This window comes from Miniopterus schreibersii (assembly GCF_964146895.1).
Source record: "Miniopterus schreibersii genome assembly, chromosome: 1".
In the NCBI taxonomy this organism is placed as follows: domain Eukaryota; kingdom Metazoa; phylum Chordata; class Mammalia; order Chiroptera; family Miniopteridae; genus Miniopterus; species Miniopterus schreibersii.
The window spans coordinates 79,047,883-79,070,642 of NC_138101.1; the positions used below are offsets into that span (position 1 = coordinate 79,047,883).

General features: G+C 38.4%; 1 protein-coding gene across 3 annotated transcripts in view; it reads left to right on the forward strand.

Annotated features, from left to right (window-relative positions):
• LOC308547121 (sperm-associated antigen 6) overlaps nt 1–22,760 on the forward strand; it is a 52,423-nt gene that overhangs the window by 24,118 nt on the left and 5,545 nt on the right. For all 3 annotated transcript variants that reach the window (XM_081116888.1, XM_081116889.1, XM_081116887.1), the window contains 5 exons: nt 68–273; nt 1,349–1,522; nt 2,679–2,831; nt 5,480–5,671; nt 20,705–20,821. In XM_081116888.1, the coding sequence (XP_080973014.1) occupies nt 68–273; nt 1,349–1,522; nt 2,679–2,831; nt 5,480–5,671; nt 20,705–20,821 (842 nt within the window). The remainder of the gene's footprint in view (nt 1–67; nt 274–1,348; nt 1,523–2,678; nt 2,832–5,479; nt 5,672–20,704; nt 20,822–22,760) is intronic.

Sequence of the window (22,760 nt, forward strand, 5' to 3'; positions counted from 1 at the left end):
GGGTGAAAAATGGCTTGCATAAGGGTCAGTCCCCCATACTCACTTAATTATTTTTTTGGACCCACAGAACTGTCACAAGCTGTGGTGGATGCGGGAGCAGTTCCTCTTTTAGTACTTTGTATCCAGGAGCCAGAAATTGCTTTGAAAAGGATTGCTGCTTCGGACCTCAGTGATATTTCAAAGCATTCTCCAGAGTTAGCACAGACGGTAGTGGATGCAGGAGCTATTGCTCACTTAGCCCAGATGATTCTGAACCCTGATGCTAAATTGAAGGTATTTAAAAACAAGTTAAAAAACAGACTTCTGCTAATCTAAGAAAATGGAAATGTGTATAGATTATTTTCAAAAGTAATTTATATATTATCATTGAAAATGTGACTGTATTACGTATTTGATCTTTTAATATGTGAAAATTATGCTGTAAGGATTAGACAATAAAGACGTGACTGGGAAAAATATGTTCAATGTTAAAAATTAGAAGTAGCATCAGTATTAACATTAATCATTAAAATAAGGAATCACATGATTGAATATCAGGGTGGGAAGGGACCTAAAGGTTTTCTAGGTCACCATTATTATATTTAAATTTCTTATGAAAATTGTCATATTTATGTTTGTCTTTTCTTTAGCTTTCTACAATCTGATTTTCAGTTAATAGTCACCAGTTATACTTTTATATGCTACTGGTTATACCCCATAAGGTTTAAAAATTGTTAATGTTAATTAACTAAGCAATGGAAAGTGCTTTGATGTTATCAGTATCATACCAAACATGTTAGTTCTGCCTGATCTTTTTGTAGTATATTACCACGTGTATTGTAAATTAACAAGTTAAGCATTACATAATTAAGAAATAGTATTTATCCAAAGGTCATATTCTTTGATCATCTGTGACAGAGATTTAAATAGTCCACAGAAAACTAAGACATTCAATTTGGAAATGAGGGAATTTAAGAAATTGAGTATTTAGGTATAAGACTAAGATGTGAATGTCTCTAGACTCAGAAATCTTAGGTTATGTTACATATGTAATTGTGTTTTTTCTGTTTTTTTTAAAAATATAACTTTATTGATTTCAGAGAGAGGAAAGGAGAGGGAGAGACAGACAGAAACATCAATGATGAGAGAGTCATTGGGGATCAAGCCTGCAACCAGGGCATGTGCCCTGACAGGGAATCAAACCCCAATCGCCTGGATCTAGGTCAACGCTCAACCGCTGAGCCATGCCCTGCGGGCTGTTTTTTCTTTTTAGAAAGGAATTTGACTGTATAAAGCTGCTTAAAGTATATTTGATCGCTGCAGGGGACTCTACGTAATGTTTTGTTTTATTTTGGTTTTTGCTTGACAGCGTCAGGTCCTTTCAGCTCTCAGTCAGATTGCAAAACATTCTGTGGATCTGGCAGAAATGGTGGTTGAAGCAGAGATTTTTCCAGTGGTACTTACCTGCCTGAAGGACAAAGATGAATACGTGAAGAAAAATGCTTCTACTTTAATTAGAGAGATTGCAAAGCATACACCTGAGGTAAAAAAAGCTTTTTAAGTACAATAATATCAGTCAGTTTTTGTTGTAAAGTAAAACATCAATTTGTATACAAGGCCCAGGTGCTGTGCCACATGATTTGGTTAGGTCAGGGTTTGTCATCCTGAGCACTGTGGACATTTTGGGCTAGATAATTCTGTGTTGTAGGGGGCTGTCCTGCTGTCCTGGACACTGGAGGATGGATATTTAGCAGCACCCATTGCCCGTCAGTAGCATCCCCCACATCGTGACCATTGCAAGTGTCTCCATATGTTGCCAAACATTTCCCAGGGGCCGAAAGTGCCCCTGGTTGCAAATCCCACTGGGTTGTATCAATGGAGTAAGACAGAAATCTCAGTTTTTAATCATTTCCTGCTTTCCATTTCTTGATTGTGGGGACCCCAGACTTTGCCATTCTTGTCATTTAGGTGATCTGGGAGTAGTGAGAGCTGTACAGTTCCAGGTGGGAGAGACCAGCAGGGCCCGGGCCTAGTGTGACTCCTCTAGGAGCTGCCCTTTCGTGGTGGTTCCGCCCTGAGTTCTTAGATGCCAAAGGCATAGAGATGGAGCAGGCCTGGGTGCCTTCTGCAGTTGTATCTTTTTCTGGGTATATTCTGACTGATCAGTTTCATTTCACTAAAGTTTAAAGTCCTCATTCTTTATTTCACCTACCATCTTTATTTGCTTGAAATTTTTTATAATTGAAATGTAATCAGCTAGTAATCACTGTTGGCAAAGGGGGATAACTAGGCGAGGCTATTTCAAGTGTGACATTGTCGTTCAGCAGTCAAGGAGTAATCTGCTTCATGCCCACACATTGTGCTTGGGGCTTTCAGTAGTTAGCTAGTTACGAACTAGCCTAGGCTTAGTGTCTAGGTGGGAGTTTTGACATCCATTAGATAGAGATAAAAGTTGTGCCACTGATGAATGAAAAATGAAGCACAGAGTAAACTGCACAGTGAGTATATTTGTACATTCAAAATAGAATTATTGTACTGCATATTTCTTTAATAAGTATAGTAATTTCACTAAATCATATTGTTTCAAATTTTACCAGGTGTTTTTAGGTCCTAAGTGAAAATGTTTGACAATAGTAATGTTTACAGATCATCCTGTCCTGTCCAGTCACAGCCACCTAGCTCTCCTTCCTTCCCCTCAGCTTTCGCAGTTGATCGTTAACGCAGGAGGCGTTGCCGCCGTGATTGACTGCATTGGGTCCTGCAAAGGAAACATAAGGCTGCCTGGCATCATGATGCTGGGCTATGTGGCGGCTCATTCGGAGAACCTGGCAATGGCGGTGATCATTAGCAAGGTTTGTTCTTGATTTTCTTCTGGTTACTGCAGTGAGATATTCTAAGACAGAACCACAGTAATACTCTCCCACAGGTTATCAAATATGACTGACCAGAGTGAAAGGAACCTGAAGAATTTTTTGGCATGTTGTCAAGGCTTATTAGTAAGTTTCTGAAAGCAATGCTTGAAGTAAGGTTTACTCTGTAGGCAGTTTAAAGTTTTACTCAGTATTTAATATCTACAAAATATTGATACTTCCGAATATTAGTATTACCTATTTTGAAATACTCAGTGTGTTTGCATCCTGAAGGGTTGACTGTGTACATTTACAAACACGTGAAGCACACTGTGATTAAAGACAACTAGTGTAATTACATGCCCAGGAGTCATCCTCCCCTTTCCTGTCATTTGGGTAGGAGATGACAATAGCTAGGACATCCCTTCTTATCCATTTTCCTTCCGCTTTCATGAACTAATTTCTCTTTTTAGATGAAGGCAATTCAGAGCACATGTCAGAGAGCGATGCTGTGTCTTTGTTTTAGGAATTTGGCTTCATCTCAGTTTATAACTTGGTATTAACCCACCATACAGCATAGCCCTGACACATAGTAGGTGCTCAAAAATATTGATTGAGTGCATAAATATTGATCTGAGCAATGCTTCAGAGGCTGTGTGCTTCATGTCTCCAGCGACCATCTAGCGTGTGGGTTTCTTATCAGCATGGGAAATCTGCTCTGTATGTTAAACAGAAGTGTGGATTTTTTTTATCCCTTGCTAATCCTCAGAATAAAAGGGACCCTCAGATCTTTATTTTCTACTTATTCCTTGATAATTCTTTGCTTTACTCGCTTTTTATCCTACGCTTTTCCTTTTGTTCTTCTATTACCAGAGACTATGATAGTGACTAGAACAGTAGTGCTGCTTTCTGAAGGGTCGCTGTGGGGATATTACTGGGATTTTTGATTCTTGGTTCCGTTGTGGATCGTCAGAAAGCTTACACATAGGAAGAATGATGAAAGCAGCAGCAATTGCTTTTGCTTTCTCTATGTCCTCCCCAAACTAACCAGGAGGCGCTCCCCTCCTTTGGTCGAGGGCAGAGTTGCTGCTGGCCTCTCCCACCTACTTGTCTCTCGGTTAGTTGAAGGTCAAGGTGGCAGCAGCATTTGAGGCAAATGCATAGTTCTGTGTCTTTCTTTCTTTTCCCCACATAGCACCCTAAGGACTAATAGCAGCACTTCACATTTAAATAATACTTTATAATTTTCCAAGCACATGCATGTTTCTTATCTCATTTACTATTCATAACATCTGAGGCCAGTGAGTCAGTGTTAGGAGGGTGGGGTGGTGGGGGGCTGTCTTCGCTTCCTCCAGCTGCTTCAGTTTTGATACGTCCCAGAGAACAGACTTTCTGTTAAGTTGCCTCATTGGGAAGACAGGTCTGACCTTTTGTATTGCCAGACAAACAGTTTTAGTTGGAAAAAAGAAGCCAATGAAGAAATATGGCAGATCCCTTCAAGAAATTGGTCTTAATAACCAAATGTAAAGGCACAGGGGAAAAAGTGTGTATGATCACTTGGACTTTGCTATGGGAGCATGGCAGTGTGACATTGGCCTTAGTGGTACTAAATTTAAGGTGATAATTGTTATAGTCTCAAATTAGTTATAAAATCATTCCTATACAGAATCCAGAATTATAATTTGATTTGGCTGTTTGATGCTGCCTTAGATATAGAAACAGATGTATTTGACGCCATTTAATTCTGTTTCGATTATTTAGATAAAACTGAAGCCTAAAGTTCAAAATACAAGCACATGCTATTTGTGTAACAAAAGTAATTATTTCTACTTTGACATTCAGTCATGTTAAAATAGGCAAAACTATCATTTAAAAGTTGACCAAGTCCTGGCTGGTGTGGCTCCGTTGCCTAAGCATCGTCACATGCACCAAAAGGTCACCAGTTTGATTCCTGGTCAGGACAGGGCTCGATCCCCAGTGGGGGCGGGCAGGGGGCAGATGACTGATGTTTCTCACACAGATGTTTCTCTCTCTCCCTCTCTCTCCCTCCCTTCCCTCCTTCTCTAAGATAAATTTTAAAACATATTTAAAATAAAATAAAATAATGAAATTTAACCAAAATGAATGGAAATGTATTTACTAGTTCAGGAAAGGTTTTGTATTTAATGTAAAAGTTACTTAAAATAGAATTCTGGCTCATATTACTCATTGGATTTCAAATCTATAGTAGTTATTTTGTTGTCGGATCCGCTATACTTAGTGAAAAGACAATTTAAAGGATTGTAAGTTAACTTTTTTAACAAAGGAAAATAAAAGGCTTTAAAATCTAAGCATTTTAAATTTGTCACAGTGGAATCTGGTTTTCCCTATATATAAATCTGTGGTATCTGTTGTTTGGCTGAATGACTCTATTTGGGGAGTAAACGCTAGCAGAGATAATTTAGTTGGATTGTAATGGATAATTAAGGTAAATTGGTTCTAGTCATTTTATTGACTTGAAAAATGACAGCCCCTGTGCTCTGCTCATTTATTGAACCATTTAGGAACAAAAGGACCAAGGCCAAAATGATTTCTTCTAATGTCTGAGAGACACAGAAGGCTCTAATCCTGCTCTAGATTCATAACATTTGCTCTTCTGATCAATGCTGCAGGGTGTACCCCAGTTGTCAGTCTGCTTGTCAGAAGAACCAGAAGACCATATTAAGGCTGCTACTGCCTGGGCCTTGGCACAGATTGGGAGACACACTCCGGAGCATGCCCGGGCTGTCGCGGTCACAAACATTCTGCCAGTGCTGCTTGCTTTGTACATGTCACCAGAAAGCTCTGAGGATCTTCAAGTAAAAGTAAGTGCTTGATTCTTACTGTTTTGTGAAGATTTGTTGGATTTTGACTCGATAGGTAATTTAAAATGTCTTAATTTTCATTATGGACAATATTGCTTTTATGAGTCAAAAAATACAAATTTATCAGAACTGAGGAGTCTTCTTTGAAAATGGGTTACTCTTGTCTCTAAAAATCAGTGATATGTTTTAAAGAAAGATCTCTGCAGGTGCAAAGTTGTTTATAAAGTGAATGTCTGGCAGTTGCCTTCTGCATTCCTGCTAACTTTTCTTATAGAATAGGAATTGAGGAATTTTGAAGTTGGAATTGGCTGCAGAGAACTTTAGTCCATCTTACATCAAAAGATTGAGTCCAAAAGAATTTAAGGTGCTTTCTAATGTATAATGTAACTGGGCAGGGGGTGTTCCTGAAGCCACGATTCACCTCTCCTAACTCCAGGTCTGCCTGTTTTTTAAATTGTATGTCTGAAATTTATTCCTTAAGAGGAAAATGTCCACAGTATTCACTAAATTAAACATCTTTAAATATGCATTTTTAAAAATCCAGCTTTCTGAAAAAAACATTACTAGCTACTAAAATTTTTCACAAAACATGAATATAAAGTAGGATGGTTCTTTAATAATTATAGAATCGTAAAGAAAGAAAATGTTTCCCAGTATACTGCCTTATTAGGAAAATGTAACTTTTTGAAAACAGCATTTAGAATTGACTTGGATTTAAAGAAGTGCACAGACACACGGGACATTCTCAAAGATAGACCACATGTTAGGACACAAAACAAGTCTCTATAAGTTCAAGAAGACTGAAATCATTTCAAGCATCTTCTCGGATCACGATGACATGAAACTAGAAATCAACTACAATAAAAACACTAAAAGACATTTAAACACATGGAGACTGAAAAGCATATTTTTAAACAATGAATGGGTTACCAAAGAGATTAAGAAAGAAATAAAAAACTTCCTGGAAACAAATGAAAATGAACACACAACAACTCCAAATCTATGGGACACAATGAAAGAAGTCCTGAGAGGAAAGTTTATAGCACTACAAGCCTACCTTAGAAAACAAGATAAACTTTTAATAGACTCTCTAACCCTACAACTTAAAAACTTAGAAAGGGAACAACAAGAAAAGCCCAAAGCAAGTAGAAGGAAAGAAATAATAAAGATTAGAGCAGAAATAAATGACATAGAGACTAAAAAACAATACAAAAGATCAGTGAAACCAAGAGCTGGTTCTTTGAAAAGATAAACAAGATTGATGAACCTTTAGCCAGACTCGTCAAGAAACAAAGACAGAAAACCCAAATAAAATCAAAGACAAAAGAGGTGAAATAACAACTGACCCAATAGAAATACAAAGGATTGTAAGAAAATACTATGAACTATGTGCCACCAAGCTGGACAACCTGGATGAAATGGATGAATTCCTAGAAAAATACAACCTTTCAAAACTCAATCAGGAAGAGTCAGAAAGTCTAAATAAATAGGCCGATAACTGCTGATGAAATTGAAGCAGTAATCAAAGGGCTCCCGACACACAAAAGCCCTGGCCCAGATGGCTTTACAGGGGAGTTTTACCAAACATTCAAAGAAGAATTAACACCTATCCTCCTCAAACTATTTCAAAAAATCCAAGAGGAAGGAACACTTCCAAACTCTTTTTAAGAGGCCAGCATTAGCCTAATTCCAAAACCAGATAAAGACACTACAAAGAAAGAGAATTACAGACCAATATCCCTGATGAACATAGATGCTAAAATCCTCAACAAAATATTAGCAAATCAGATCCAGCAATATATTAAAAAGATCATACATCATGACCAAGTGGGATTTATTCCAGGGATGCAAGGGTGGTACAATATTCGCAAATCAATAAACGTGATACATCATGTAAACAAATAGAAAGATAAAAATCACATGATTATATCAATAGATGCAGAAAAAGCATTTGATAAAATTCAACACCCATTTTTGATAAAAACTCTCAGCAAAGTGGGAATAGAGGGATCATACCTCAACATAATAAAGGCCATATATGACAAACCTATAGCCAACATCACACTCAATGGACAAAAATTAAAACCATTTCCCCTAAGAACAGGAACAAGACAGGAGTGTCCACTTTCACCACTCTTATTCAACATAGTACTGGAAGTCTTAGCCACAGCGATTAGACAAGAAGAAAACATAAAAGGTATCCAAATTGGAAAGGAGGTAACAAAACTGTCATTATTTGCATATGACATGATATTGTACATAGAGAATCCTAAAGACTCCACCAGAAAACTACTAGATTTAATAAATGAATTCAGCAAGGTAGCAGGATATAAAATTAACACCCAGAAATTGATGGCATTTTTATACACCAATAATGAACTCTCAGAAACAGAAACTAAAAAAAAATCCCATTTACCATTGCAACTAAAAAAATAAGATACCTAGGAATAAACTTAACCAAAGATGTAAAAGACCTTTACTCAGAAAACTATAGGACACTGAAAAAAGAAATAGAGGAAGGTTTAAACAAGTGGAAGAACATATCATGCTGATGGATTGGAAGAATTAATATCATTAAAATATCCATACTACCCAAAGCAATTTATAAATTCAATGCAATCCCTATTAAAATACCAACAGCATATTTCACAGATCTAGAAAAAACACTTCGAAAATTTATCTGGAGCCAAAAAACACCCCAAATAGCCATGGCAATCTTGAGAAAGAAGAACAAAGTTGGAGGAATCACAATACCAGATATCAAGTTATACTACAAAGCCACTGTAATCAAAACAGCCTGGTACTGGCATAAGAACAGATATATTCATCAGTGGAACAGAACAGAGAACCCAGAAATTGACCCATGCCATTATGGTCAATTAATATTTAACAAAGGAAGCAAGAACATACAATGGAGTAAAGACAGTCTTTTCAATAAATGGTGTTGGAAAAATTGGACAGATACATGCAAAAAAGTGAAACTGGACCACCAACTTACACCATACACAAAAGTAAATTCAAAATGAATAAAAGACTTAAATGTAAGGCATGAAACCATCAAAATCCTAGAGGAAAACATAGGCAGTAAAATCTCAGACATCATAGTAATGTGTTTGCTGATACATCTCCTAGGGCAAGAGAAACTAAGGAGAAAATAAACAAATCGCACTGCATCAAAATAAAAAGCTTCTGCACAACAAAGGAAACCATCAACAAAACGAAAAGGGAGCCCACTGTATGGGAGAACATATTTACCAATGACACAATCAGATAAAGGGTTAATATCCAAAATATATAAGGAACTTATACAACTTAACAAAAGACAAACAATCCAATTAAAAAATGGGCAATGGACCTAAATAGACACTTCTCCAAAGAGGACATACAAATGACTAAGAGACATATGAAAAAATGCTCAACATCCCTAATCATCAGAGAGATGCAAATTAAAACCCCAGTGAGGTGTCACTTCACACCTGTCAGAATGGCTCCATCAACAAGTCAACAAAGGACAAGTGCTGGCGAGGGTGTGGAGAAAAGGGCGCCCTAGTACACTGCTGGTGGGAATGCAGACTGGGGCAGCCACTATGGAAAGCAGTATGGAGGTTCCTCAAAAGATTAAAAATTGACCTGCCATTTGACCTAGTGATCCCACTTCTGGGAATATATCCTAAGGAACCCGAAACACCAATTGCAAAGAACTTATGCACCCCTATGTTCATAGCAGCACAATTCACAATAGCTAAGATTTGGAAACAGCCCAAGTGCCCATCAGTAGATGAGTGGACAAAAAGCTGTGGCACATTCACACCATGGAGTACTATTCAGCTGTGAAGAGGAAGGACCTTTTGGCCTTTGGCACAGCATGGAGGGAACTAGAGAGTATTAAGCTAAGTGAAATAAGCCAGTCAGAGAAGAACAAGTACCAAATGATCTCACTTATATGTGGAATATAATAAACAAAATAAACTGATGAACAAAGTGGGTCCAGTAACATAGAAGCTTGGAACAAACTGAGGGATCTCAGAGGGAAAGCAGGGAGGGGGGTGTAGGTGGGGAAGATTAATCAGGGAACTTGTATGTTTATGGGCATGGCCCATGGATGGGGTCATTGGTGTGGGGCGGGCCTGGGGGTGGGATGGATGTGGGGTGGAAGGGATCGGTGGGGTTAAAAGGGGGACATCTGTAATGGTCTCATCAATAAAGGTAAAGAAACATTAAAGAAATAAAAATAAAAGTAAAAAAAATAATAAAGAAGTGCACAGAAAAGACAATAATTCAAAGTAAAATTAACAGTAAGTTAAATTGTATTTACATTTTAAAACGATAAGTTAACAAATAAGAAAACACATTTGCTGAGACAACTTTAGATGATACAATGAGGCAGGAAATTAATTAGAACTGTATAGTTCAGGGATTCTGAAATTTATATATAGTGAATCATTTTTTAATCAATTTATATATTTACAAATTTAAAAGTTTATAATATATAAATTTTTTAAAAGTGAATGATGTTTATTTGGTTATGTTTACATGTTATTTCTCTACAAAGTCATTGAGTGAAGTTGATTTCTAAGATGAAAGTTTTTTCATTTTTTATGACTTTCTAGATCAAAGAATGATTTGGTAGATTCGGAGATTCCCTTGTATTTCTCTGATGTTGACTGATTGCCTGGCAATGCTTGGTGGGAAGAGTAAGATTGACAATGTGCTAAGGCCTTTTCCCATTTAACAAATTCTGTGATTCCTTGACTTTCTGGTTGAGAAACCACAATTCTATTTTCAGTTTTGAGCTGTCCAGGACAGCGTATTTATATACACGTAATTTTAACCTATACATGTATTTCTCCTTTGACCTCGCATTTCTTTATCCCATTATCATTATTGTCTTTTGGGTCTCCCTCTTCCCTCCCCTGTCCCCAAACTCTTCTCTCCTCCTCCCTCTTCCCACAGCCCGCCCTCCTGCCCCTCCCCCCTAGTGATCCAATGACTCTGGCCTCTGCAGGGTCTCTACAGGCATAAGCTGTGCTGCCCTGGCTGTAATATAATTATGTTCAACTTCTAGATTTTCCACAGATACATTATTAATATCCCCAAAAAAGTCTCTATCACTTTCAGATTCCTGCACTTAACAGTTTTATTTTCCTGTAAGTTTTGGAAATAAAGGAATGTGTGAGCTAGAGCATGAATAATAGTGGAGTCGAGAGTAATTATAGCTGAGAACCCTTGCAAATAGTCTATTAGGTCGCACTGTACAGGGGTGGGGGAAAGTATGTTTACAACTGTAATACAAATAAATACAATAATTAATAAATGATACAAGAATAAACTGTTTCATGTACTCACAACTGTAAACCTACTTTTACACACCCCGTATACTTTATATACTAAGTTATGTAACTCACTTTTAAATAAGTTATTTTGATATTATGACATAAAAATATCACTGGAGTAAAATACAATTTTTATTGTGTTTTATTTTAACAAAGGTGGTTTTAGTAAAATATTTAGGTTTACTAATGGAAGTTAAGGTTCCTTCGGCCTACATTTGATACAATATTTACTTTCAGGAAATACACTGGGTATTAAATTCAGTTCTGTCTGTCGTTGTCCTATTAGCAATCTTCCAAGACTTTAAGTCCATCCAAATATTTTCTTCATGTAGGGACTGGATCACCCTTTTTTTCCTACCTCAAGGTCTCTTGGATTGTCATTTGGTGGATGAGAATCCAAGTCTGTCTGATTCGACACCATCTCAGTAGGGAAAAGGCAGGAGCTTCAGGAACTAATGGTGTTTCTCATTTGTTACCCTGCAGCAGCTTTCAGATTATAAGGCCATGTTGAAGTTTATTTTGTCCAGAGGCTTATCACTTCTGTAAGCATTCTCTAATCGGTTCTGGTCCAAGAGACCAATGAGCAGCCCCTTGAAATTTCTTGCACATTTTTACGTAGCCTTACTCTATGTCTGTGCCTGTGGTATTTCAAATACGTGATTAAAAACTGATAAAACGTCTTTTATTTAATAAGCTTACCTACATATATTTTTTAGATATTCAGGCAACTGCATTTTCATTTGTTTTGAGTTAGAGGCATCCTATTGAAATGTTCCATGTTAGTTTTGGCATTTGAGAAAGTTCATTCTATCACCTTATTTATAAAACTATTTCAAAGATAATTCCTTGATTTATTGTGTTCTTATTATGATGGCTGTTCCCTTTAATTTTTTAGCAGCTTTATTGAAATATTATTCATATACCATATAGTTTATCCATTTAAAGTATAAAATCATTGGCTTTTATATTCACAGAATTGTGCAGCCACACCTCAGTCTAATTTTAGAGCATATTTATTCCCCCATTAGCCATCACTCCATATTGCCCTAACCTAACCCCAGACACCATTAATTTACTTTCTGCCTTTGTGTATTTGTGTCTTCTGGAGATTTAATTTAAAATGAATCATTCAACTGGAGAGTACTATGCTAAGCAAAATAAGCCAGTCAGAGAAAGACAAGTATCACAATAAACTGATGAACAGAATAGATCCAGAGGCAGACTGAGGAATCTCAGAGGGAAGGCAGGGGGTGGGGAGTGGGTGGGGAGAGATTAGTCAAAGAACTTACAGGCATAAATGCATAACCCGAGGATACAGGCGATAGTATAGGGAAGGCTGGGGGTTGGCCAGATGCAGGATAGAAGGGTTCAATATCTGTAATACTTTCAGCAATAAAGATAAACTAAAATAAGATAAAGCGAGTCATACAATACATGTGGCCTTTTGTGCCTGTTTGCTTTCACTTAGCATAAGTTTCAAGGCTCATTCTTGTATAGCATATATCAATATTTTGTTCCTGTTGCAAAATAATATTTTATTACATTGATACACCACATTTTGTTTAGCCATTTACCAAGTGATAAGCATTTGGGTTGTTTCTACTCTTTGACTATTATGAATCATGTTGCTATGAACATTATTGTACAAGTTTTTGTATGGGCTGTTTTTATTTCTCTTGGGTAGGTACTGAGCAGTGTAATTGCTAGCTCATATGACAGCTAACATTTTGAGAAACCGCCAAACTGTTTTCCAGTGCGAGGACCAGTTTGTATTTCCATCAGCAATGTATGTGGATTTCAATTTCCACATCCTTGTCAGCACTTATATTTGTTTTTTTATTATAGCCATCCTTGTAGGTCTCACTGTGGTTTTGATTTGTATTTCCCTGATGGTTAATTGTCAGGAACCAGACTGAAAGACGAACAAACCTGAGTTCCAGCGGGGGGAATTAAAGAGACAAACAAAGTCATGGGGTCAGGAGGGCTGCCCTCCAATGAGGTGCACCCCAAATGGCTTCAGCGCCTTTATTATATAGTGAGTAACAAACAACTGGTAATGAGGTGAGGGTGATACAAAGTAGTTCTTTCAAGACTGCAAAACACACTTTCAGCGTAAACATCCTGCCTCCTGCATGAGCCCAGACCTTGGTAACTATCTTTATTTCGACTCCTCACAGGAACTTGTGGGGAGGGTCGAGTCCCTGGCTCCAGGCCCTCAGGTGGCGTCGACCATGTCCAGACACGTCACCGGCTCCCAACAGTTAATGATATTGAAAATCTTTTCATTTGTTTATTGGCCATTCATAGATCTTCTTTGGAGAAACTTCTAATCAGACTCTTTGCCCATTTAAAACTAAGGCTAGTCTTGAGTTGTAACGGTTCTTTATATATTCTGGATACAAGTACTTATCAGATATATGGTTTACAAGTATTTTCTCCCAATCTGTGGATTGTCTTATCAGTTTCTTGATGGTATCATTCGCAGCAAAACACTTTTAAATTTTAATGAAATTTAACTTATATATTTTTTCCTTTTGTTGCTTGTGCAGTTGGAGCTATATAAGAGACTTTGCCTAATCCAAGGTCACAAAATTTATTCCTGTTCCCCTTTCGTTATAACCCTTTTGGCCAGAACACTTTCAGAACATCATTATTTAACTTTCGAGTAAGAAACATTTTTTATTTGAAACAGTTTTTATTAATAGTCATCCATTAAGCAATTAATAATGAATAATTTTATTATTCCTCTCATTTTTTGTATGAAAAACAATTGAAATGGTATCAAGTGTTTGTACTGACAATTTTATTTTGCTAATTACTATTCTTATGTGTATTGTTAAGAGGTAAAATATAGTGTTGTTAGTCACTTACTGTGGTTTTTTTTATTATTGATTTCAGAGAGAGAGGAAGAGAGAGAGAGAGAGAAACATCAATAATGAGAGACAGTCATTGATCGGCTGCCTCCTGCATGCCCCCCACCACTGGGGGATGGAGCCTGCAACCCGGGTATGTGCCCTGACCGGCAATCGAACCTCGATCTCCTGGATCCTAGGTCGATACTCAACCATTGAGTCATGCTGGCTGGGCCTTACTATGGTTTTTCACAACAGCTTTGATCAGTGTGGACAGAGTCAGTTTTAAGAAATGACAGAAAATGAATGAACAGAGAACTGTAGATGCTATGCTAGTTCATAGGAAAACCAGGCTCAAACTCAGGTTGCCCTAAATAGATAGCTCATGACTCCTTCTCTGACATCATCATATATTATGCATGACTAAGGGTAAACACTAGCTACTAAATGCAGTGACAATTAGCAAAATGTATAATCTGTTATTTATTAGTTCAAAGTAAGGTATTACTTGATTTACTGATTTAAGTAAATAAAAGGGTTTGTTAACCTCATATAATTTCTGTCCAATCAAAGTATAAAGTTGTAAGAACTATTTTATTTTGCTCACAGCCATAAAAAACCTAACATAAAGCACATTTACTAAAGGCTGCCAAATTTTAAATCCAACATATGACATGATCTTGTATGTAGAAGATCCTACGGAATACACACACACACACACACACACACATATTAGAAGTAATAAGTTCAACAAAATTATAGGATATGAGATCAAAATATAAAAATCAATTTTATTTCATATGCTAATGATCAATCAAATGTGAAATTAAGAAAATAGTTTTATTCACAGTAGCATCAAAAAGAATAAATTACTTAGGAATAAGTTTAACAAAAGAAGTATAAGATTTGTATACTGAAAACTTGGATACTGAAAAAACATTATTTAAAAATTTAAAGAAAATCTGGGGAGGAGAAACCAGATGGCGGTGTAGGTAACAGCTGCACCCGCAGCTTCCCGCAACCACATCAAAATCACAACTAAAATACAGAACCACCGTCACTCAGAGCCTCCTGAGATCTGGCTGAACAGAAGCCCCACAACCAGGGACCTGAAGCAGCACCGAGAGCGGTAGGAGGGGCGGAGACATGGGCGGATCGGGGCTGGATCGCAGAGACCCGGCCGCGGGCCCACACCCGGTGCCTCGGTTGAAACCTGGAAGGGAATCTCGGCGGCGGAGTTTTCCCAGAGGAGGGAGGGGTTCCAGCCCCACAACAGGCCCCCAGCCCAGGGCTCCAGGCTGGGAAGAGACGTCCCCACAACTCCGGTCCGTGAAACCAGCGGGGACTGTGGCTGAGGGTCCCGGAGGCTGCGGGAGCCCCAGCAGCTCCTCTCAAAGGGCCCGGCACGGACTCACTCGGACGCTCCCTCTGAGCCCAGCGCCGGGCAGCAGCCGGAAAGGACCTGGGACACTCGGGGAGGAACTAACCTGCCTGAGATCCGGGCGAGAGGTGGAGGGGCGGCTTCCTCCCGGGCAGAAGAGCTGCAGAGGCCATTGCTTCTTTGGCGAGTCCTCCCCGCACACAGCCGGCAGGCAGGCGCCATATTTGAATCGCCAGCACCTGACTCACGCCTTTGGCCCCGCCCCGTGATTCCCGGAGGCCCCGCCCCTCCCCACCTGCAGCTCATCCAGGCCATTTCCAGGGGCTTTTCTGTGCAAGTGGCCTCTCGAGCCTCATGCTTAGGACTTTCCTAAATATCTCAAACAAGCAGCAGCGGGCCCCATATGGCTTGATAAGTGGCCCCAGGCCTGGCACTAGTGGCAGCTGCATTGGCTCATAGCTTGGCCTCTCCTGGGCACCTCCAAGCCCAGCACAAGTAGCAGCCAACTACGGTTTGCTGTGTAGCTCATGCTGGGTGGCCCTGGGCAAGGCACTGGCAGAGGCTGACTTTGCACCTTCCCGGAGGCCCCAGAGACAGTGCACCTGCTGATCAGACTCGACCACGCTGGATTACAACCCTACCACATCCAGGAGTGACACACTCAAGGGGTGCACTTGGTGAACACCAAAGCTCCACTGAAGTAAATCCTGCTCCATAGGGGTGTCTCCAGCACAGCAGCTCTTTGTAGTTGTAGCTGGTCCTCACAGCTCATTGGCCTGGGCGTCAATTCCTCCCAGTGATGCCAACAGCAACCAAGGCTCAACTACAACAGAACAGTGCACACAGCCCACACAGGGGAGCACCTAGAAGGCCCAGCTCAGGTGACTGAGGAGGCTGAGCCACTGGACCCTACAGGACACCTACTACACAAAGCCACTCTACATATTCCAGGAGACATAGCAGCTCTACCTAATACATAGAAACAAACACCTGGAAGCAGCCAAAATGCGGAAGCAAAGAAACATGTCACAAAGGAAAGAACAGAAGAAATCTCTAGAAGAGGAACTAAATGAAATAGATCCAAGCAAGCTAACAGAGAGCTCAGAATTTTGGTTATAAGGATGTTTAAGCAGATGGTTAGGGTAATAACTGAGAAAATCTATAACATAATAAAGTACCAATTTGAAATAAAGGCTACAGGAACTGGAATGAAGAATAATTTACATGGAATCAACAGTAGAGTAGAGGACGCTGAGAATCAAATCAGCAATTTGGAACATGAGGAAACAAAAAACACCCAACCAGGTGAGAAAAAAGAAAAAAGAATCCAGAAATATGAAAATAGTATAAGGAGCCTCTGGGACAACTTCAAGAGGCCCAACATTGGTATTATTGGGGTGCCAGAAGAGGCAGAAAGAGACCAAGGAATTGAAAACCTATTTGAAAAAATAATTACAGAAAACTTCCCCTACCTGGGGAAAGAAATCGACTTACAAGTCCAGGAAGCACAGAGGGTCCCAAAGAAGAGGAACCCAAAGAGACCCACAGCAAGACACATCATAATTAAAATGCCAAAGGTTAAAGACAAAGAGAGAATTTTAAAGCAGCAAGAGAAAAGCAGTTAGGTACCTACAAGGGAGCACCCATACGACTGTCAGCTGATTTCTCAACAGAAACTTTGCAGGCCAGAAGGGAGTGGCAAGAAATATTCAAAATGATGAAAAACATGGAACTACAACCAAGATTGCTCTACCCAGCAAAGCTATCATTTAGAATTGAAGGTCAAATAAAGAGCTTCACAGATAAGAAAAAGCTAAAGGAGTTCATCACCACCAGACCAGCACTACAGGAAATGTTGAAGGGTCTTCTTTAAGAAGAAGCTAATCAACAAAAGAATCTGATGAACTAAATAGATCCAGAGACATTGACACATGCAACAGACGATCATAATTTCAGAGGGAAGAGGGAAGGGGGGTGGAGGGTGGGAAGAGATTAACCAAAGAAGTTATATGCATATATGCATAACCCATGGACACAGTCAATAACAGGATGAAGGCCTGGGGAGGGGGTGGGAGCGAAGTGGAGGCGGTCAATTGAAGGGGAAAATGGTATACCTGTAATACTCTCAACAATAAAGATAATTTAAAAGGGAAAAAAAATAATAATAAAATAAAATAAAATTTAAAAAATATTTAAAGAAAATCTGAATAGAGAGGCATTCCATGTTTATGGATTGGAAGATTCAATATCGCTAAGATGGCAATACTCCCCCAATTGATCTATATTCAACCCAGTCTCTGTCAAAATCCCAGGTGGCTCCCCTCCTCCCACCCCCCATTGAAAAGCTGACTCTAAAATTCACATGGAAATGCAAAGAACCCAGACTGTCCAAAACAATCTTGAAAAAGAAGGACTTACACTGCTTAATTTCAAAACTTACTGCAAAGCTACAGTAATAAAGATAGTGTGGTACTAACAAAGACCTCTGTATCAGTGTAATTGAATTGAGAACCTGAAATAGACTCTTTTTTGGTCAACTGATTTTTCACACAGCTGCCAAGGCAATTTAATGTGAAAAGGATAGTATTTTTAGCAAATGGTAATGGGACAATTCTTGTTTCATACCATACACCAGAATTAACTTAAAATGGATCATATATCTAAATATGAGTTAAGACTATAAACTCTTAGACAAAACATAGGAGTAAATCTTTGTACCCTGGATTAGGCACCTATTTCTTAGATATGACACTGAAAGCACAAGTGATAAAGAAAATACTGATAAATTGGTTTTCATCAAAATTAAAAACCTGTATGCTTCAAAAGACAACACTGAGAAGAAAATGAAGAGACTTGGAAAAATATTTGCAAATCACATATTTGAGAAAGGACTTGTATTCAAAATATATAAAGGGCTCTTGCAATGAAATAATAAGACAAATAACCCAAACATTAGGCAAAGATTTGAATAGAAATTTCCCCAAAGAAGATATACAAATGGCCAATCAGCACATGAAAATATGCCAAACATCATTAGTCACTAGGGAAATGCAAATCAAAACCATTATGAGATACTTCATACCCGCAAGAATGACTGTAATTAATAAAATGGACAGAAATAAGTGTTGACCATCATGTGGAGAATCTTGAACCTTCTTAACATTATTGTGAATGTAAAATGTTACAGTTACACTGGAAAACAGTTTGGCAGCTTCTTAAAATGTTAAACATAAATTTTCCATCAACATGCAACAACTCCGTTCCCAGGTCTCTTTCCAAGAGAAATGGACTTGTATATGAATCTTCATAGCAGCATTATTCATAATACCCAAAATGAAAACAACCCAAATGTCCACCAACTGGTGAATGAATAAGCAAAATGTGGTAAACATGTATAATGGAACACTATTAACAATAAAAGGAATTAAGTACTGATACATGCTATAACATGGATGAACCTCATCAACATTGTACTTAAATAAGAAAGCCAGACTCAAAAGTTCACACATCATGTGATTTTATTTATATAAATTGTCCAGAAAAGTCTAATTTATAGACAGAAATTAGGTTAGTAGTTGCCTGGGGATGGTGGAGATAAGTGGGTAAGGGAATAGGGAATGACTACAGATAGGCGTGAAGTTTCTTTCTGGGATGATGAAAATATTCTAAAGCAAGATTGTATTGATGGTACACAACTCTGTAAATTTACCCAAAAACCATTGAACGAGTTAAATGAATGAATTTACGATAAGGTGTATCTCAATAAAGATGTTAAAAATCTTAAACCCAGAAATTAACAAGTAAACAAAATCTTAATTAATATATTGATATTCCTTTCATGCTGGATAATACAGCTGATTATTAACCATGACATACATTCCTAATATAGAAGTATATATAGTCATAAATCTAGTTTATTTCTTGACAAAGGATAGTAAAGCTCAGTGAATTTTTAGTGTCATTCGAAGCTCTAGCCCTCTAATTAGAGGGTTCTTGATTAATAACTTGACAGTATATCACCAATTTGGAACTGTTAGATTACGGCTGTCTGCTGGTATGGTGAATGTGATCTCTGCTATACTGTTAGTTGACCTTGTCACCAGTTAAGTTAAATTTGTTGACCTGCTGAACTCACCATGATCCTAAGATGATTCATCAGAAAGGTAACTAGGTGTGTTGGGAATTGAGAGTTTAATTCCAACTTGTTATAATACTGGTGGAAAAATTTGGGCTGCATTACTTAACTCGTTTTATTTAATCTAGTTTATAAAACAACATTTTAGACACAAATATGTCAAGAGATAAGAGATTACAAGACTGCTTAGTCTGGGTCTCTGGAAAACCATAAATTCAAGAGTTCCTTTATTAGCGAGCACAAATGTGATGAAAGGTTTTGCAGAATCCATTTATCAACTATAGAATTCATGGTGTGAAAATCAAAATGCTCCTTGACATTCAAGAGCATCGCTAACTGTTGAATAGTAAGATTCCAGAAGATCAGGTCAGCTAAGGCCTCAGAGAGAGAACAGGTGATCAGAGGAACGGTTGTCAGGATCCTGGTCCTGAAGCACAAACCACACGCACACAAGCAGATGTGGATTTCTAGTGGAAACAGCTGTAGATAAACCCAATTGTGCAGCCTTCCAAAGTGAAGGGAGCTGACTTTAATACAAGGAAACAGAATCACAACCAGCTCTGACCTTAGAGCTGGCTGCAGGGATGTGCTCCAGTCACATCAGAGCCCTTCTTCAGCCACACTTTTGGCAGGGGGCAGCACCATGTGGTGTCCCCATGAAATACAGAGTGCTGGGGGTGGTGGGAAAGGTACCTGCGGGTTCCTGTTCTTTTGCTTGTGGGTGATACACTCGCTATTGTTGAGCTTTCCTCTACAGTTGAAGAGATTCTGTTGTGCTTCTGTCTGTGAGTGGGGCAATTTCTACCCATGATCTATAGCAGCATATCTGCAAATGCTCACTGAATAATGCACACAGTAGGATATTCCTGACTACATACCTATAAGCCATGAGGCCTTTTGGAGAACACAGAATGCCTGATGATGGCTTTCTATACTAAACCAAGTATTTTCTCATTTGTTGATTGGAAGGAATAGGAGATTAGTTATCTCAGTTTCACATATACAAATTTTTACTCTAATAAAATGTAATACATATTAATTTTGTCTGTAGCTTTATGATTTCTAATTTTAATTTCCTCATAGGTATTTTAAGAGCTCAATAAGACACTATATGTTTTAAAATTTGACACAAAGACAACTGGCAGGGTATTTATTCTATGATAAAATCAATGTAAGATAGTTTTTCTGACAACTCTTTTTAAAAATGAAACAACTATAGCTTAAACCAGGAAATTGATTTTGTTTTCAAACTCCAGGAACATGAGACATGAATTTGGTCAAGCTTTAACTGATTGCTTACTTTGGTATGTATTTTGCTTTGTGTTTTCATAGAGTAAAAAAGCCATAAAGAGTATCTTACAAAAATGCACCTACTTACCAGCCCTTGAGCCATTTCTCTATGATGCTCCTCCCAATATTCTGAAGCATGTGGTCGGACAGTTCAGTAAGGTAAGAAGAACTCTTAGCCTGCAAGTGGGCGAAGAAAATGAAAATGAAGTAACATTGTTGGTCAATGTTTTCTTCCGTAAGATGGGGGCAGGGTTCTCCTACTTAACTCTCATTGATTGTATTGACAGGGATGGTAACAGAGATGAATAAAATTCACACCTACATAATTCACACTTCCTTTCTCCTCACAATCTCTGTACCCTCTTTTTAGTGTTCTTGGGGAGTAAATAGTGTGTCAACACATAAAAACCTCATAATATACATAATTTACATTGATAAGTAACTTTTAGTAATTTCCCTGGTGTCTGTTAGCCTCACTCATCTGGGAACACTGCAAAGGTCTTGTAAAAAAAAAGAGAAAAGTCTCTGAGCCACTGAAATTTTCTGCACAAAGTTAATGCACTTACCAGAGATGCTCTTAGTCATTTGAAGTTTACTGACTTATTTTACAAATAATTTTAACAAATGAAGCGGTCATATTTCTTAGATTATTGCAGATTGAAAGTAGTATGGTAGGAAGGTCAAGCCGCTAGCCAGCAGGACTGACTACTGATAGCAAAGGCTGAGAGAGAATGACTGCCTTACCACAGCCACTGACGGCCAGGGTGTGATCCTAAGCTATCAAGAACTGGTTAGCCCAGCTGATGTGGCTCAGTGGTTGAGCATCAACCTAGGAGATTGAGATTCGATTCCCGGTCAGGTCACATGCCCAGGTTGCAGGCTCAGTCCCCAGCAGGGGGCATGCAGGAGGCAGAAGATCAATGACTCTCTCTCACCATTGATGTTTCTCTCTCTCTCCCTCTGCCCCTCTGAAATCAATAAAAAATTTAAAAATTTTTAGAAAAAGAACTGGTTAAATTGGGCTCAGGATATTTAAGAAGATGGAGTCTGTGGAAGTACTATCCCATAGTAGCTCTGAGCTCAAGCTGTGGAGTTGGGGTACCTGGATTTACATTTACAAGCTGTAATATCTTTATCAGAGTCTTAACCTTTCTAAACCTTAGTATGATTCCCCATAAAATGGGGTAATAAGAATACCTATTTCATAGGATCACTGTAAAGTTAAATGAGATGTTATATGAAAATAGTTTAGCTCAATCCCAGGCACATAAAAATGAACATTAACCAAAATTAAGAGTTGAAAATCAGTCACTAAAGTAAATAAAAATTAATCAGTGAGATTTGTGGAAGGTTGGATAGCCAAGATAAAATAAAGACATACCTCATATTATGTACTCTTATAAATATGCCTTTGGGAGTATTTGCTTCAGGCAGAATTTTGTGTTTTCTTAATCTAAAGATACCAGAGCACTAGAAAGAGGAGGGAAAGCCAGGCGGGAGGTTAAAAGATAGTTTACTGTGGCTGGGGACAGACATAGGAGGGATGAAAACTCTCCAGGCCAAAAACATTAAAAACTGATATATCTGCAGACCATTCCATTTTTTTTTTTTTTTTAAGAATTTTTTGCTTTTTTAAAAAAAAATACCTTTATTGATTTCAGAGAGAGGAAAGGAGAGGGAGAGAGAGATAGAAACATCAATGTGAGAGAGTCATTGATTGCAACCCAGGCATGTGCCCTGACCGGGAATCGAACCCCGATCACCTGGATCCCAGGTGGACGCTCAACCACTGAGCCACGCCCGGCCAGGCGACCATTCCCTTTTTTGAAATATATACTAGTGTAATCTTTTATTGTCTTTTATTGTGATGTGTATTAACATTCTATTAGCCCGCTCCTTTTGCAGCTTTAAGTATTTGTTAAATGCCTACATGTACCCTGTAAAGCTCTGAGAGAGACAAAAAGAATAAGACAAAGTTCTTCTCCAAGGAACTTTATAACTTAGCTGGGGAGACGAGAAGAAACAGTTAGAAAATCAGGGTGCGAGACTTCCTGATAAACTCATCTTAGAAAGAAGGAATAAGGAGTGCACCGAGGTG